Source organism: Diachasma alloeum, unplaced genomic scaffold (genome assembly GCF_001412515.2).
Source record: "Diachasma alloeum isolate Michigan unplaced genomic scaffold, Dall2.0 Dall_scaffold_00284, whole genome shotgun sequence".
Taxonomy (NCBI): Eukaryota; Metazoa; Arthropoda; class Insecta; order Hymenoptera; family Braconidae; genus Diachasma; species Diachasma alloeum.
In genome coordinates, this window is record NW_021680423.1 from 879,626 (window position 1) to 895,283 (window position 15,658).

At 37.8% G+C, this 15,658-nt stretch overlaps 1 protein-coding gene across 1 annotated transcript; it reads right to left on the reverse strand.

Annotated features, from left to right (window-relative positions):
• Positions 1–270: 270 nt before the first annotated feature.
• LOC114841248 (pre-mRNA cleavage complex 2 protein Pcf11-like) lies at positions 271–2,719 on the reverse strand. Its single transcript, XM_029126133.1, has 4 exons — positions 2,435–2,719; positions 1,521–1,861; positions 816–1,423; positions 271–521 (listed from the first exon to the last, which is right to left on the reverse strand). The coding sequence occupies exons 1-4, from the start codon at positions 2,717–2,719 to the stop codon at positions 271–273; spliced, it is 1,485 nt and encodes a 494-aa protein (XP_028981966.1).
• Between the last annotated feature and the right edge of the window lie 12,939 nt (positions 2,720–15,658).

The window sequence follows — 15,658 nt, forward strand, 5'->3', positions numbered from 1 at the left end:
CTGATTGAAAAACAAGAAGTTTTTTGAATGAAAAAATTGGAATTCATGGTAATTATAACTTCAGGATCGAAAAGAAGAAATCTGCACGGCGATTGCGACCATAGAGGATATCGCATTTTGTTATTCGTTTTTTAATGATCCCGATAACGAATAGTGTTGCAGACAATCATCGATAACTTTTTGGATAAAAAACTCTGTGATTTTTTCTAAAATTCTTTCATCATCGTTTCGATATTCCGGAATCCAGAGAACTATAGTAAAGGATAAAAACTAATGAATACTGACCTTGGAGTCGTCAAGACAAAGTGGATGATAATTCTGGTTTGCGTATCTAACCGCCGGCCTTAGGTGCCATTCCTCCTCATCTTCGTTGTAAAACTCCTCAAAGCCATCGTGACACACTACGCAATGTGGGTTTCTATCACTAGTACTTGGTACACTGGGTTGAACTGTGTTTCGTGAACAATCTTCAGCAGCTGCTGCTCGTTTTTGCTGCTCTGGTTCTTCAAACCAGCTTGGTTCTGTGAACAAAACAAACACAAAATTGTAAACAAGTGTTACATAATAATGAAACAGAGAAAGTGAGAATTTGACTCTTCATTTGCAAATCTTGAATAAAACTTCAAATTTCGAAACAATGAAAGCAATTATTTGCACAAAACCACTGAAAATTTCATGGATGAGTAGACATAATTGAACCGAAAATTTGATGGCAAATTCTTCTTTTCATTCGTGAATAACGAAGTAGTTTTGAATGAAGAAGAAAAGAGAAATTATTAATTATTTATTCATATCAAGAATTTGAAAAAACTTACTTTTGTCATCAGACGTATCAGACTGCGCCCAATCATTGACACTAAAGTACCAGGCTCTCATCGGCCGCTTCTTACGAGACTCCTTTTCCCTCCTGTTCTGCCTGAAGTGCCAGTCCAAGTGTTCACGATATTTTTTGCATTCATTACGTAAAAACCGCTCGCCACACGAGCCACATTGAGTGGGTCCAGCGTATAAAGCAGTGAAATTCGCCGGTTTTTTGAGCGTCTTGGGGTTGTCGAAAGTAATGACATCAGCCGTGGATTCCTTTTGCAGTTGCTCAAGATTTTCCGATTGAGCTGTAGATTGAGTAAGAGTGGATACAATTCCAGTGTCCACCAGCTTTTGAAAAAGCTGACTCACATCCAGACTCGGAGAAAGACTTGGCGGTGGCGACAATGAATCATCTGAAGATCCCGGTATTGTGGAACCATTTGGACTCCATTGGCCGAAAACTGCAGCTTTTGTATTTAACTCGAGATTGTAGTTCATATCAAAATAATATTCTCTGAAGTCGGATTGTGAAACGTATCCTGGTGATTGAATGATTGGAGAACCTCTGGATTGCTGCATCTTTGGGTATGAGTCCACGTCTTCATGTCTTAATAATCTGTAAAATTGAAGGAACGAAACAAAATTATAGGTATAAATCCATGTTTTTGTGACCCAAATTTTTCAGTTTTTCAAATTTGAGAATAGGTACATACCCGTCAGATTTCATTTTCTTGACGGTTCCATGTCCAGCGGATTCATCACTTCGTCTCTTATTAACCGATTGTTGGGATGAAGAATCAGACAACTTTTGTAGCGCACTTTGCTCATATGCGTTCGTAGGCAGTACTGGATGTCCTTGTCCTTCTTGGGTTGCACCTTCTGGTCGAACATGCACGGCCCTAAGAGTTTTCTCCTCTGGGTCCTGCTGCTGCTCAATATTTATTTGGGCTAGCAAGTTTTCCAATTCGGCTTTTTTCCTCTGAAGTTCCAGTATTTTCTGCTGGTATTCGACCCACGCCTTCCGTTTTCCATCCTCAAGTATAGTAACTTGTGGCTATGAAGAATACAAACGTTAATGTTGGAGTTCGATGAAATGAATTGGATAATATTGTTCTCAAGTGATAGCAAAATGAGATTAATATATTTTTATTTTTACCGTGGATGAAACTTCGGAGCAACTCATTGGTGATGGTTCACTGAGTGGCCAAGCTTGATCAATCATATGCAGTCCAAGATCGAGAAAATATAATTTTGCGGCTGGAAAAACACCATTCCACGTCTCCCTCAGTTTCCACATACGGTGCCTGGTCCGTGTATCGGCCTGTTTGGACAAAAAAAATGGTTTAAATCATCAATAGGCATAGATTTTTATTATGAAAGGAAACCCAAAAATCTTATTTTTTATAAAACCTCACACTAAATCTACCATTTCAATCGAACGAAAATAATAATATTCTGTAAATTTGATTATTCTTCATTATTCTTTCACAATTTCTTTCTTGAGTGAAAACAAATTATCGTCCCCCAGAAACCGTATTTCTTCGTTGATAGGAGGATTACTTATAGTCAAACGCGTTAATATTTAGGTCCTAGTGAAGAAATAAAATCAAATGACTGTTTAAATTACCTTTACGAAGACATTACGAAATGTCTCTGCAATGTTCTCTGCAAATCGCTTCAAGTAAATCCCCTCAAGATGCTTGACAATCGAATCGACAAGATAGAGCACTGGCAACTGCACTGCTTCTAATTTTTGCAAATGTTCCTCTATAACTTTGACAATTTCGGATGCGTATTCAACCCTCTTACTGGCTAGTATTGTCAACTTTTGTATTTGAGTCCTGGAATTGTTGGTGAGGGTTCCCAAGGCAGATCTGTAATCACTCACAATTTTTTGCATTTCTGCTGACATTCTGCTCCTTTCTTATTCGATTCGAAAATTGATTTCATATAAATTTTTCCTATGAACTCCTTTTCACTTTCCCGCCAATTTGACAATATTTGTCGCCACTGAAGTAAAGTTGAACTTGAAGCTAAACACACGCCTACTGATCGCTTAAATGATTTTATCGTCCTTACAGTACCACAGTAAAGTGTGTAATGATATTCAAAGGCTCGATACCCCTGATTTTATGCACCAGCTCCTGAATCACTTAATACAAGTAAGAAGGGTAAGTAGGAGGGAGGGGGTAGCGGGTGGCCAGTGGTAGGGGTGAGTCGAAGGTCCCACCCCCAGGTATCGAACTGGGAGTTCTGAGAATTGATTGAGACCCCAATTCTCGAAGATCGTAATAACATTAACTTTCCATAGGCTTTTCCACATGTCTTGACGTGGTGTAGTCAATTCTTATAGTTACAAATTACGACTAGTGGCGAAATTGGTATTCTTTTCAAATTATAGATGGCTTATCGGATTATAACTATTCTGATGGGAATATACGCGCAAGAGAGATCAACAAAATATTCCGTAACATAGAAATGAAAATTTTCGCTATAAAAACGTTGGATTTCAGACTTATACCTATTGCACCAAGCCCTCTTATCCAAATAATACAGACCCGAAGAATAATTTTTTATTTATCAGCCCCATGTGAATTAACATTGATTTAACCTTGAGATTAAATTTTATTTTTTGTTCCTGGGATAAATTTGAGATACTCTCCCGGGTAAAATAATCCATCAAATATCCAAATTTACTTTTTTTCTTATCTGATGTTTTCGTTATCCGGAGCTACTGGTGCAACCGGGCCATACACAATGAAAAAGTTGGCAAAAAATGATGATGAACAAGCCAGTTTCTAACTCTTTTTTACCTTATATCGAGGCAAAAAGTGGAAGACTAATAGTGAATTTTTCTCCACTGATTCGGTAATATTTAATAAATGTGAGGGTAATTTGTGTCAAAACTTTAAAATTTACCATTTCACCCAAAAAAAAATACCGATTCAAGCCGTCGGTTTGATTCTGACCGATTTTCAGTTTGATTCAGACAGACTGACTCGGCTACGCCAATCCATATTCCGGGTCTGATATAAGTCGAAAATCGGTTTATTTCAAGTAGAAACGGATTATGCCGACATCGGTTTGAATCAAACCGTTCCAGGTAATAGACAGCGACATGATTCTAGTCGATTTTTCGGTCAGATTCAGGTCGATTTTTCCGTCTGATTCAGACCGATTTTTCGGTTTCATTCTATCAAAAATTATCCCCTGAAGGTGAATAATTGCTCAATATTGCGTAATCATTCACACAGTGCGAAAATTTTTCCGTGATAAAGAATGTTTTTTTTACTAAACGCAGTATGATAAAATGTCACTTTCGTCCGTCCCTATAGGGCGAGAAAGGACATATATGTTTTTCCATCGGAGTTAGTAAAAAATACCTTACTAATGGGGAAAAATCAACTGCAGAGAGAATAGTAATTTTTGGGCCCATATAGATTTGTTTGCTTTTTCTACCAAATGAATCGTAAGATATCCTCAGTTAAATTTTTTTTTTATTGAATTACAAAATTCTCTTGCCGATTATCTTTCGTATAGTACAAATTTACCGCGATTTTCTATATGATGTTTATCCAACTTTTCTCTCAGTCTCGAGAAAAACATACCATTTTCGAAGAGCCCGAAATGTAGCGTTTTTTGTGAGAATCTATTTTACCAGTACACGGAGAAAATGTTCAGTAAAAATTACAGAACTCACAGTCCGCTCACTGATTACGGAATCGATTGGGAAAATTTAAGTGACGGTATCGTAATTTTTCACAGCCGATTCAGATAAAAATTACGGAACGCCCTGGAAAAATTCCGTGACGGTTCCGTAAAATTTCCTACAATCATATTTCCCTCCGGAATTACAGAAAAGATACGTAATTTTTATTGAATATTTCTCCCCGTGTAACTATAGAAGATCGGATTAGGTAATATCCAAAGATCCTGAGAAACATGCATGTTTAACATTGAACTACACGGAGAGAAATGTTCAGTAAAAATTACGGAACTCACAATTCACTCACCGATTATGGAATCGACTCAGAAAATTTAAGTGACGGTATCGTAATTTTTCCCAAGAGATTCAGATAAAAATTACGAAACGCTCTGGAAAAATTTCGTGACAGTTCCGTAAAATTTCCTACAACCACATTTCGCTCCGGAATTACGGAAAAGATACGTAATTTTTATTGAATATTTCTCTCCATGCAGAAAAATGTAGGATCTCGAAACAAAAAATTTCCGGTGCATACGCATTTGCTAATGCGTCGGGCTAAAAAGCTGAGCTTTACTCTTTCGAAAATACCAGCAGAAACATTTGCTTTTTTCACTTCTCGACTCAATACAGAACGTTTGACTTGACCGCAATGGGCCACACCCGCTTCAGCCCATCCGCACAAAGTGAGCGATCAAATTCTGATTTTTTTTGGCATTGAGAAAATTAGGACTTTCGATGATTTTTTTTTATAGAATGAAAAAGAAACTTCTGCAAAATAAATTTTAGATAGTATATTTCTTCACGGCCTGCATCCATTTTGATAATCAACAGTTATTGCGAATATTAGTCCAATTCCAATCTTTTCGTATTGAATCCTCATTCCCATTATATTTCACTGCACTCCTCTCTTCAGACTCATTCCTAGAAATATATTCATTGTACTTTTCTTTCAAACAAAAGAAAAACTTGTTCCAATACCTTTTATTACTTGCAATACCTCTTATAGCTTCTTTGCTGTTGCCACCATTATTTCGGTTGATCCTTTCGAGGCATGCGACTCCTCAGGTACACGCCGACTCACCCTCAGCCCCCCACTACTTCTACCTCGCTTCCTATGGCGCGACTGCCCCCATAGTTTTACATTCCGCTCCTCCCATTTTCTGTACGTTCTCATTAAAAATATTACGAAAGTGTCCAAACAGTTCCGTTTCCGATGTCAAAGAAGAAACAACTCTCAAAAAATTCAAATATTTCTGAGAAAATAAATTTTCACTGTTCAATTAATTTCTCCTCTGATTGATCAAAAGAATTAGTGAAGGTTTAATCACTGAAGTTCAACTTCGAAAACTGTCTTAATTGCAGACTTCACGAATTACGGAGCGTTAACTGGTTGAATTTCATAAAAGTGATTTTGTGATCTATATATCAAGCGTATAAGACTCTATATTAACCATGAATCCAAAGTTCGTAGTAATTCGAATTGGAGTGTCAGAAGCTTATTCAATTTTTGCGGGGTTTTTGTTGAACCTCTGTGAGCAAGTGGTCTACATTTTCCTGTCGTTTTCATTATTCTTCCTGGCATCGTTTTGTTCACCGAACTTCTCAGGTAAATCAAACCCGAGAGAGAGAAGAGTAAAAAGCTTACTAGTTGACACTTACATTGTAAGAAGGAAGCTGATTCGAACGGAACAACAATTGAAACTGGCTCAAAAAGAGTTGAAACGTGAGGGTGAAATGCTCTTCAGCAGGACAAATCGGCTGTATATCTGTGGAGCCGAAATGCAGGATGGTGCGGAAAAGGGGCGTGCTAATACATGCGACAACATTGAGGATTGTGGAATGAAGGGGGATGGAGAAATCACACGAGGAAATTCGATGGAAGATTAGATGGTTGTAAAGCAGAATGACGCGGAGGCGGAGTCGGGTGCGATAGAGGGACGTCTTTCAGGTAAATCATCGGCTGGTGGCGGCTTAGTGGCGCTGCAGCAGACAACAGACTTGGGTCGAGAATTTAGTCGGAAGGAAGGGGTTGTATCAACGCCTCCTGCTGGACGGCTTTTGGTGACCTAGATTGTCTAGAGATTAACTGTCTCGATTGCAGACTTCCGCAAAAGTTAAACTCCATAAAAGTGATCCTGTAAATATTTAAGGCGTACAAGACTATCAACCATGAACCCAAAATCCGTTATAACTCGAATTGGAGTGAAAGAAACTTATTCAATTTTTGCAGGATTTTTGTTGAACTTCTGAGAGCAAATTAGAGGCGTAGAAAATTGGCAGTGTCTATTCACACGGTCCACGGTAAATTTTACCGTGGATATAGGGTATATTTTACCGTGGATATACGGTAATTTCTACCGTGGATATAAGGCTAGCAGTGGGGTACGTTAGGCCCATTTTTTACCGTGGATAAAAGGTAATTCTTACCGTGGATATAAGGTAAAGCAGTGGTGTGCATCGGGCCCATATTTACCGCGTGGATATAGGGAAGATTTTCACCGTGGATATAAAGTAATTTTTTTTTACCGTGCATATGAGGTGAGTGAATGGCGTGCAGTGTTTCCACTTTTTACCGTGGAAGATGGTTTTAAAGATGACAAATGCCTCTAAAGATGATGTCTGTTTTCAACTGAAAAGCGCAATTGTGACAACATTGTCCAGTGGGGTCTAGGAGTCTCCCCTGGTTCAAAACCATCTTTAGAGGCATCAGCACACCATTTTTCGAGCCGCTCTTTCATTTGAGCCCAAAAAACATTCATATCTTGTCTGACATCTCTGCTACAAACTCTGGTCATCAACTCTGGTTTTAATTGAAAATAACTCTGGTCTTCAACTCTGGTTTTAATTGGACGATGTTGTCACAATTGCGCTTTTCAGTTGAAAACAGACATCATCTTTAGAGACATTTGTCATCTTTAAAGACTTCTGCACGCCATTTTTCGAGCCGCTCTTTCATTTGAGCCCAAAAAAACATTGGCAGTGTCCATTCACATGGTCCACGGTAAATCTTACCGTCGATATAGGGTATATTTTATAGGGTTTATTTTATTAAAAATCTACGTCAACAAATGCCAAGAAAAATATGAAAAAATTCAAGATTGATCTCAATGACTCAAGTTTGGGGTAAAGCTAACGAGCTTGATCAAAAATTTTCCAGTCAGATTATATATTGAAAAAACAGCAATTTTTTTAGTTTATCAACAAATAATAAGTTAAATATGAAAGTTGAGTGAAAAGGTCAAAAGAGTGAAAATGGAGAGGAGAGAACGAGGAAAAATCACCTTTTGTTCTTATTTCAATAAGATAACTGGATCAAAAGTTATGTTATGGCAAATTTTGGTTGAAAAATGAAAAAAAAAAGGAAAAAATAGGGACTGCTGAAAAATTGAAAAATGTTTTTAAAAAAATTTCCTCTCCTGAAGACATTCTATGAAGAATTATTTGCATTTTGCAACTAAAATGGACTTTTCGGCGTTGGCGGCGAATCAGCTTTTTCGTAGTTCAACTTTGAGCGCGCTTGGCGACTTGACGGTTTAAATTGCGAAAATGCCGCCATTGACTTTTTTGTAGGAAATTTTATGCTCTACAAATTAAGCCTTATGCATTTTTATCCTATCACGGTTTCGTCGGCGTAAAGCAAAAAAGGTCGCGTGGACGCTTAATTTTTCAGTTTTGAATTTTTTCAAACAATTTCCCGGTTTGCTACAATCCCAAAAACTCAGTATGTATTTCATATCATTTTTCCGCATGATATCTCATGGTTTTTATCCTTCTTCTATCATCCTCGATTTCGGCAAAAAAAAAGTCCTTATTTGATTGGCCTACTAACTTTATTCGTCTCTCGTTTAACCCTGGTCGTCACCCCCCTGATCTTTGAAATTTTAAAGGCTCTAACCCATAATACAACTAGATCCGCGAGATAATTTCCCTACGCGATGCTTACCACTGATCTCCCTTATATACACGGTAGACATCACCGTGTATATAATAGATCCACGGTAAAATCTCCCTTGCATCCACGGTAAAAAGTGGAAACACTGCACGCCATTCACTCACCTTATATGCACGGTAAAAAAAAATTACTTTATATCCACGGTGAAAATCTTCCCTATATCCACGGTAAGAATGGGCCCGATGCACACCACTGCTTTACCTTATATCCACGGTAAGAATTACCTTTTATCCACGGTAAAAAAAATGGGCCTAACGTACCCCACTGCTTACCTTATATCCACGGTAGAAATTACCGTATATTCACGGTAAAATATACCCTGTATCCGCGGTAAAATTTACCGTGGACCATGTGAATAGACACTGCCTAGAAAATTTTGCAATTAGTATTTCTATCCTTCACATTACTTACCTGCAGGCAAGACGAGTAAACTAGAATATATTTGTGTTAATCATTTATATTTGGTGCTAATAAATGATATGGGTAAATGACTAAAATTCAATACTTTTTCTTGAACAAAATATAACAATTCACAAACATTTCCTGCTAATTTCCCTATATTATCCATTAATTTCCAAAATTTTATTTCATGTTCAGTTTGATTGCTAAATTGTTGGAAGTTGTTTTGGGCTATATCTCGGTCAGCCGCAGTCATAATAATCACAAGCAATTAAAGAAAAAATTACAATTGCATTGAGTTTGATTACTGTCCCTTTGTAAGGGTTACTAAATAGCTTCATGGATTGCCTGCCGAGGCTCAACGTTGTTTTCTGCCGACATCAGCAAGGGGAGTTTAAGATTGTACATGAGCTACTTCAAGAATGAATTATCATTGTCAAGTTTATTCCCCGTTATATGAATTTTCATGTTTTTATTTAGCAAAACGAATAGTTTACTTTATCTCATCTATTTAACTGATTAAAATTTGTTAATTCTTCACTGGTTTTTAGTTTCCAGCTCCATGGAAAAGATTTTTTTTAATTACTTTTTTTCATGGCTGCACGCAGAGAAATAGTTTATTTAAACTGAATAACTTTTATTTGAATCAAATAAAGTTTATTCAATTTAAATAAACACTTTTCTGGGTGTGACGTCACTATTTGAAATTAAATGATCTTTTGCAGCAGTCCAATTTCAAAATGATAAACTTAAGGGGAGACAACTATGAGTTTTCTCATAAATCAAAGATCGATTATATATGTCTAAAAACGAATAATTAGTGCAAAAAATTAATCGTTTATTGTTCCCTTGCCCCGCAGACGCTCAAAGTGTTAAAAATAGTCTAGGGCCTCCAATTTTTGAGCTACAGAGCTTTTTTTCCAAATTTTTGGAAAATGTGGGCAATAACAATTACGATTTTTTTTTAAATTCAACTCCTACACAGCCAATTTCGCTATTTTTTTAAATAAAAAATTGCTACATTCATGTAGAATAGCCCGAAAAATGTTTCTGAAAGAATCGAGAATATAGTTTAAATATTTTAAGGGTAATTTTTCTGTCTATTTTACATGTATGGCGTAGATTTTTATATAAAAAAAAACGGAATTAGCAGTGTAGGAGTCGAATTTAAAAAACAAATTCGTAATTGTTGTTGTACATATGTTTTTTACAAATTTTAAAAAAAAAACCTCTCTAGCTGGTTAAACATATTAAGCGTCTGCGGGGCAAACGAACAATAAACAAGTTTTTTTTTTGCAATAATTACTCGGTTTTAGATATGTATAATCGATCTTCAATGCATGAGAAATCTCACTCCAATAACCCGCGACTTTTAAAACTCAGTAGTCTCCCTTTAACCAGGCAGCGAGAATAAATCTCGCAAAGTAAGAAGAATCTATGCAGTTTCCCGTGTTTGTACACGGAGAGAAATTTTTTAGAAAAATTCTAGTGCTAGCACGGGAAAAGAGGCGCAAAGTGATGGCCAGGAAAAAATTCCAGTGCCGACACTAGAAATTTTATTGGGGAAAACGTAAATTTTTCCCCGTATTTCGGTAAAAGTTTCACAGAAATCCCCAGAAATTTTACCAGAAATACAAATAAATTTTACCTTAACAGCACTAGAATTTTTCACAGCCGGTGGATTGTGATTTTTTCCAGTACTCGTACTAGAATTTTTCTAGAAAATTTCTCTCCGTGTACATAATCAATTATGAGATATCAATGTACTATTTACGGAAAGGTATGAAAGCACATGTTCATGTAAAGTAACGTCAATGCATCTTCATATTTGCTGATATGAACCCCCCACTATAATGCTTGTGGCCTTAAGTGCTCAACTCTGGGGGATAGAATTATCCGAACTACAACTTATACTGTCGCCCTCCTTTTGACAGTGAAAGAGCGAGCGTGCCGCAGTTGGAAAGAGATGCATGTAAGAGCGTTGGTGGGGGGAAAGGCCACGAATAGAAAGCCAGAGAGATTCGAGAGAGGACCCCTATGGAGGGGAATGTACTGGTGGGGAAAGGATTCTCCTCACAGGGTGGTTCAGTGAGCTCTTACGCAGGCGAGCATTTATGGAAGGTTTACCGTACGCAAAAATATCTCTTTTGAATAAATAGTATATGATGTCATCAGGCGATAAAAGTATGCCCGGGCGTTCGGCTCAGATTATAATGGCACATGCGCCAGATAATGCTTTTATCGCCGTGTGACATAATAGTATATTGTGTCATTAGGACCGTAGACGGAGGTTTGCGATGAGTGTGAAGTTAGCAGCACGAGGCGTCGGTAAGACAGGACGAGGCGCGCCGAAGGCCTGTCTTACCGACTGCCGAGTGCTGCTAACTCACACGAATCGCAAACCGACGTCACGGTCCGTATGACACATACTATTTTTTGTCATGAAGGCCCGTTGAAGGTGAGGGGGAGGGGAAGGGGAGGGGGCGCAGAAGCAGGGTCCAGGGGCCGCAGGCCCCGGTGGGGGGCTTGGGGGGGGCGAAGCCCCCCCCCCCCACTGTAGAAAAACGAAATGACAAGTGAAGAGAAAATATTGAAGAAAAAGAGATGCAAAATCCTAAATTGAGATTCGAAAGAACGAATGCAAAAGTTGTAATTCACGGAGTCTGTCAAAAACATTCAAAAAACATCTAGATGAGAATGGAAATCTTCCTCCTCCTGAAATGGAAATTGCAACAAATTGAAAGAATAAAAAGAAGGATTAATCATTTTTCTAAATTTATTCTCATGAGAAAATCAACGTGTGAACATCTACAGTTTACAACTTTTCTTTTTCATCGTTCCTCTTCTTCTCACAACATACTCAAATTTTTCATCACATTTTAATAGAAATATATATATAATCTATTCAAAATAGATATATAACGAGAAAGTGAATATAATCTCTTTATTAAACTAATATTTTGACAATATAACCCTCAAGTTACGACTGACTCCCTAGCAACGGAATAACAACTCCTGATGTCATCGGCAATGACGGTGGCGCATCGTATTAGTGGTGAACGATCCGCCGAGTTTTCAAGCAAGTGACAGCGATAACCGCACACTTCATGTTATATTCCTACGAAGGTTTTGTGGGTTGCCCATCTAGAAACTGTATGTTTTTATTGTGCTAGGGCTGCTAACTCGAGTTAACCATACCTGTGCTTCGTTTAACAGACCTGGTCTGTTAAACGCCATTTAGCTTCCCTCAAGACAGCTATAGTAGGCGCTACCTAACGGGCCTGAATGACGAAAAATGTTTTATTGTCCACGTGAGGAATAATATTTTTGTCATTCCGGCCGTGAGGCAGCGCTTCACGGACGCTCCGCTCCGCTCCGCGTCCGTGAATCTCTGCCTACGGCCGTCATAACAAAAAATACTGTTCGTCATATGGCCAAAAAAAAACTTTTCTAGCTCATATGATTGCAGCCCTCGCCTTCGGCTCGGGCTGCAAACTCATATTCGCCAGAAAAGTTTCTTTCGGCCTAGTGACGAAATATACTATATAAACTCGTGTCGACATTTTCTCGTTTTATGACCTTCATACTCGTTAGCGTTCCTTTACTTCCCCCGACTGACTCCCCCGCCCCCCGTACGCCAAAATTTCTCGTGAAGCTCTCGCACTACCTATGGGGGCCGAACGTTTGACGCGGAAGGGGATGAGTAGTCAGCGTGCGAACAATGCCGTAGCACTAAGTGCATGTTTGAATATGAGTCCCAAATATAAAAATTTTTTTAATGCAATTCATTAGTAGATAGGATGAAACAAATTTTCCAGAAGAAAAGAAGCAATTTGAAATAACACATCGCATTGCCCTAAATCTCCAAATCATCAGTAGGACCTCGATTTTCAAAAAATGTTTGCCCTGGATAGATCTCAATATTTAAAGACCATTTTCGTTCTAGTTTTTCATCAATTTTTTTCTTCGTCTTTGCTAAAAATTCATCTGAATTCATTTTACAATTGTAAGGTATCTTTCTTTATTTCACGTATTTACCAGGACCTTTACATACACTTCTCAATGAACTTGCATTCTTTTTTATTTTTTAGGCACTGACTCTTTATCACTGGTATTTTTTCTCTTTTATCTCTCATTATTTGTTGTCTATCTCTCAAAACTAGTACGTATTAGGCGAGAATATGTAGAGGGCCTCAATATAGTTGCAATGCTTGCAACGGTCCTGACGCGATAGGAGTGAGGGAATACCCACGTGACCATTTCTCACCAACACATCGCGCGGCGGGCTGTGATTGGCGGCCATCACACCGATACGGTTTTGGACGGTTTGCGAGTCAGAGGGTTAACCATTTCTTCCTCATAAAAAAATTAATTTGAAGAAATGTGGAGAACGGAAAAACTTAAATAAATCAACTAAATTTTGAACATTACGAAGGAACTGGTGGAAAAAGAATTATTTCAAAAGCCTAAAGTGTCATACACCCCACGTCACTAAAAAGACGTTAAAAACTTCCTCTTACTTCATGATTGTTGATGTTCAAAAAAAGGCCTAAGTGGTGGGATAATTAAGACTTTGAGAAAATTCTTCTGTAACTTCACCTACCCTAAAATTGTTGAGGACCGATTAAGCCATTTTTTGAACATCAACAATCATTAAATACATGAACGGTCAAAAAAATATAAATAAACTTCCTTTCACTATTATATTCGTTGGATTTTACAACCTCCCTGCCCATTCAAAATTTAATACCGGATCATATGGCAAGTACCCGATTTATTCAAATTCGAGTACGAATAAAGTGAAATTATGGTAGCCAATGAAAAGAAGCTATGTCTGTTTAAAAGAACATCACCAACGAAGTGATGGAAAAAGATATATTCGGACATCAACTAGACTAGTTTGTGGACAATGAATATTCCCCTGATTCATTCATTCCCACAAAATTTGTGGAGGTTTTATTGCCGTAGGCGGCTGTTTAGTTCTCATTAAAAATGTTCTGGGAATTTTAATCATCGGACTCTTTGTGAGAACATCGTTCGGATACCTTTTACTGCTTTTCACTTCACAGCTTTCCTGCTGGCTATATTATTATTTCTGTTGGTGGATCCCTTTCTCTATCTCTCTCTCCCTTGGCTCCCTCAGGTACAAACCATCTTACCCTGAGGTACCTGAGTTCGCTCGGTCCCATGACCCATTGTTACCCTGTGTACCTCCCTTTCATGTACTACCTCAATAATCGCAATTGTCCAATCGTCTTATCTTCCATCGTTGTCTATGAATGCTCGGCTGATTAGCTTCAATAAATCATTATTTCGACCAATGTACTACTCGCATCCCTCCCATTGTTGTAACTCAGACCGATGGCACCGGCGTTAGTTTCTAAACAGTTCCAATATCAAGCTCAAAGAAGAAGCATCTATGTGATCAGTGAAATATCTTTGATGAAAGTGCCACTAATTGCATCCAAGTGTTATTCATTAAATAAAACAGTGAACGTTGAGTGCATAATTTAATCATGACTTCCAAATCCTCTATCACTCGGATAGGAGTTTCAAAAATTTTCACAAACTTTTGTGGGTGCTTACTAAGCCTCATTGGACAATTGCTTCATATTTTCATGGCTGTTTTATTTTTTTTACTGACATCAATTCGTTCACCAATATCGTTGATCAAAGAACCTGCGCCGGATAAATTACACTTGGCCAAGAGAAGTCGCAGGAGAGAAAGAAGAAGAAGAATGGCAAGTGAACTTAATCGTGTGATAGACGAGCTGGATCATACAAAACAGCAATTAAGACAAACCCAAGAAGAGTTGAAACGCCAGGGAGAGATGCTCCTTGACACAAAGAGTAAACTACTAATCTGTGAAGCTGAATTGCGGGGCGTCAAGCAAGGACGTGAGAATGCAGATGCTGACATTGAGGATTCTGAAGTCAACGGCGATGAAAGGACCGCACAAGTGAACTCAACGGAAGTCAGGCTGGCTACAACACCGGAGGAGGAGGAGAAAATGACAGTGCCTGCGCCTACTAATGAGTCCATTAAGAGTAAACTAACACCGTTCATTCTGATGGGGTGCATGCGAGCTCTGCTATTCACTAGACCACCTTTATAATGTTCTCCTCCGTGCTTCCTGTTTTTTACCATTTTGCTGCGAGGAAAGTAAAGTGAAAACGAGAAAATTTTTACATCAATTATTTTTACTCATTGATATATTTTCATTAAATAAATCACAAATGTGAATGGAATCATTTCACACGGAGAGAAATGCTCAATAAAAGTTACCCATCTTTTCCGTAATAACGGAGAGAAATGTGGACAATCACGGAATTTTTCCAGAGCATTCCGTAATTTTTACCTGAATTTGCTGTAAAAAATTACGATAACGTCACTCGAATTTTCGAGACTCGATTCCGTAATCGGTGAGCGAACTGTGAGTTCCGTAATTTTTACTGAACATTTTTCTCCGTGCATTTACGTCGTTTGAAGGAATGTAAAAATAAAACAGACATGTATTCGCCATGCAAATATTATTATTACTTTACGACCCTCTCCATGAACTGATTAGTTTTTCCCTGCTCTTTTTTATTTTCATTGATATTCTCTTTTTTTCCAATGATTGATTACTAATTTCTTATCATATACTAAATTATTAATGTCGGAAAGATTAAATTCTGATAATATTTTTCTCAGAATTGAACCCTTTCACTTTGATGATCTATTATGAAAAACTTGATGTTATTGTTTGGATACTTGCCAGTGCATCATAGGCTACAATATATAATATAGTGAA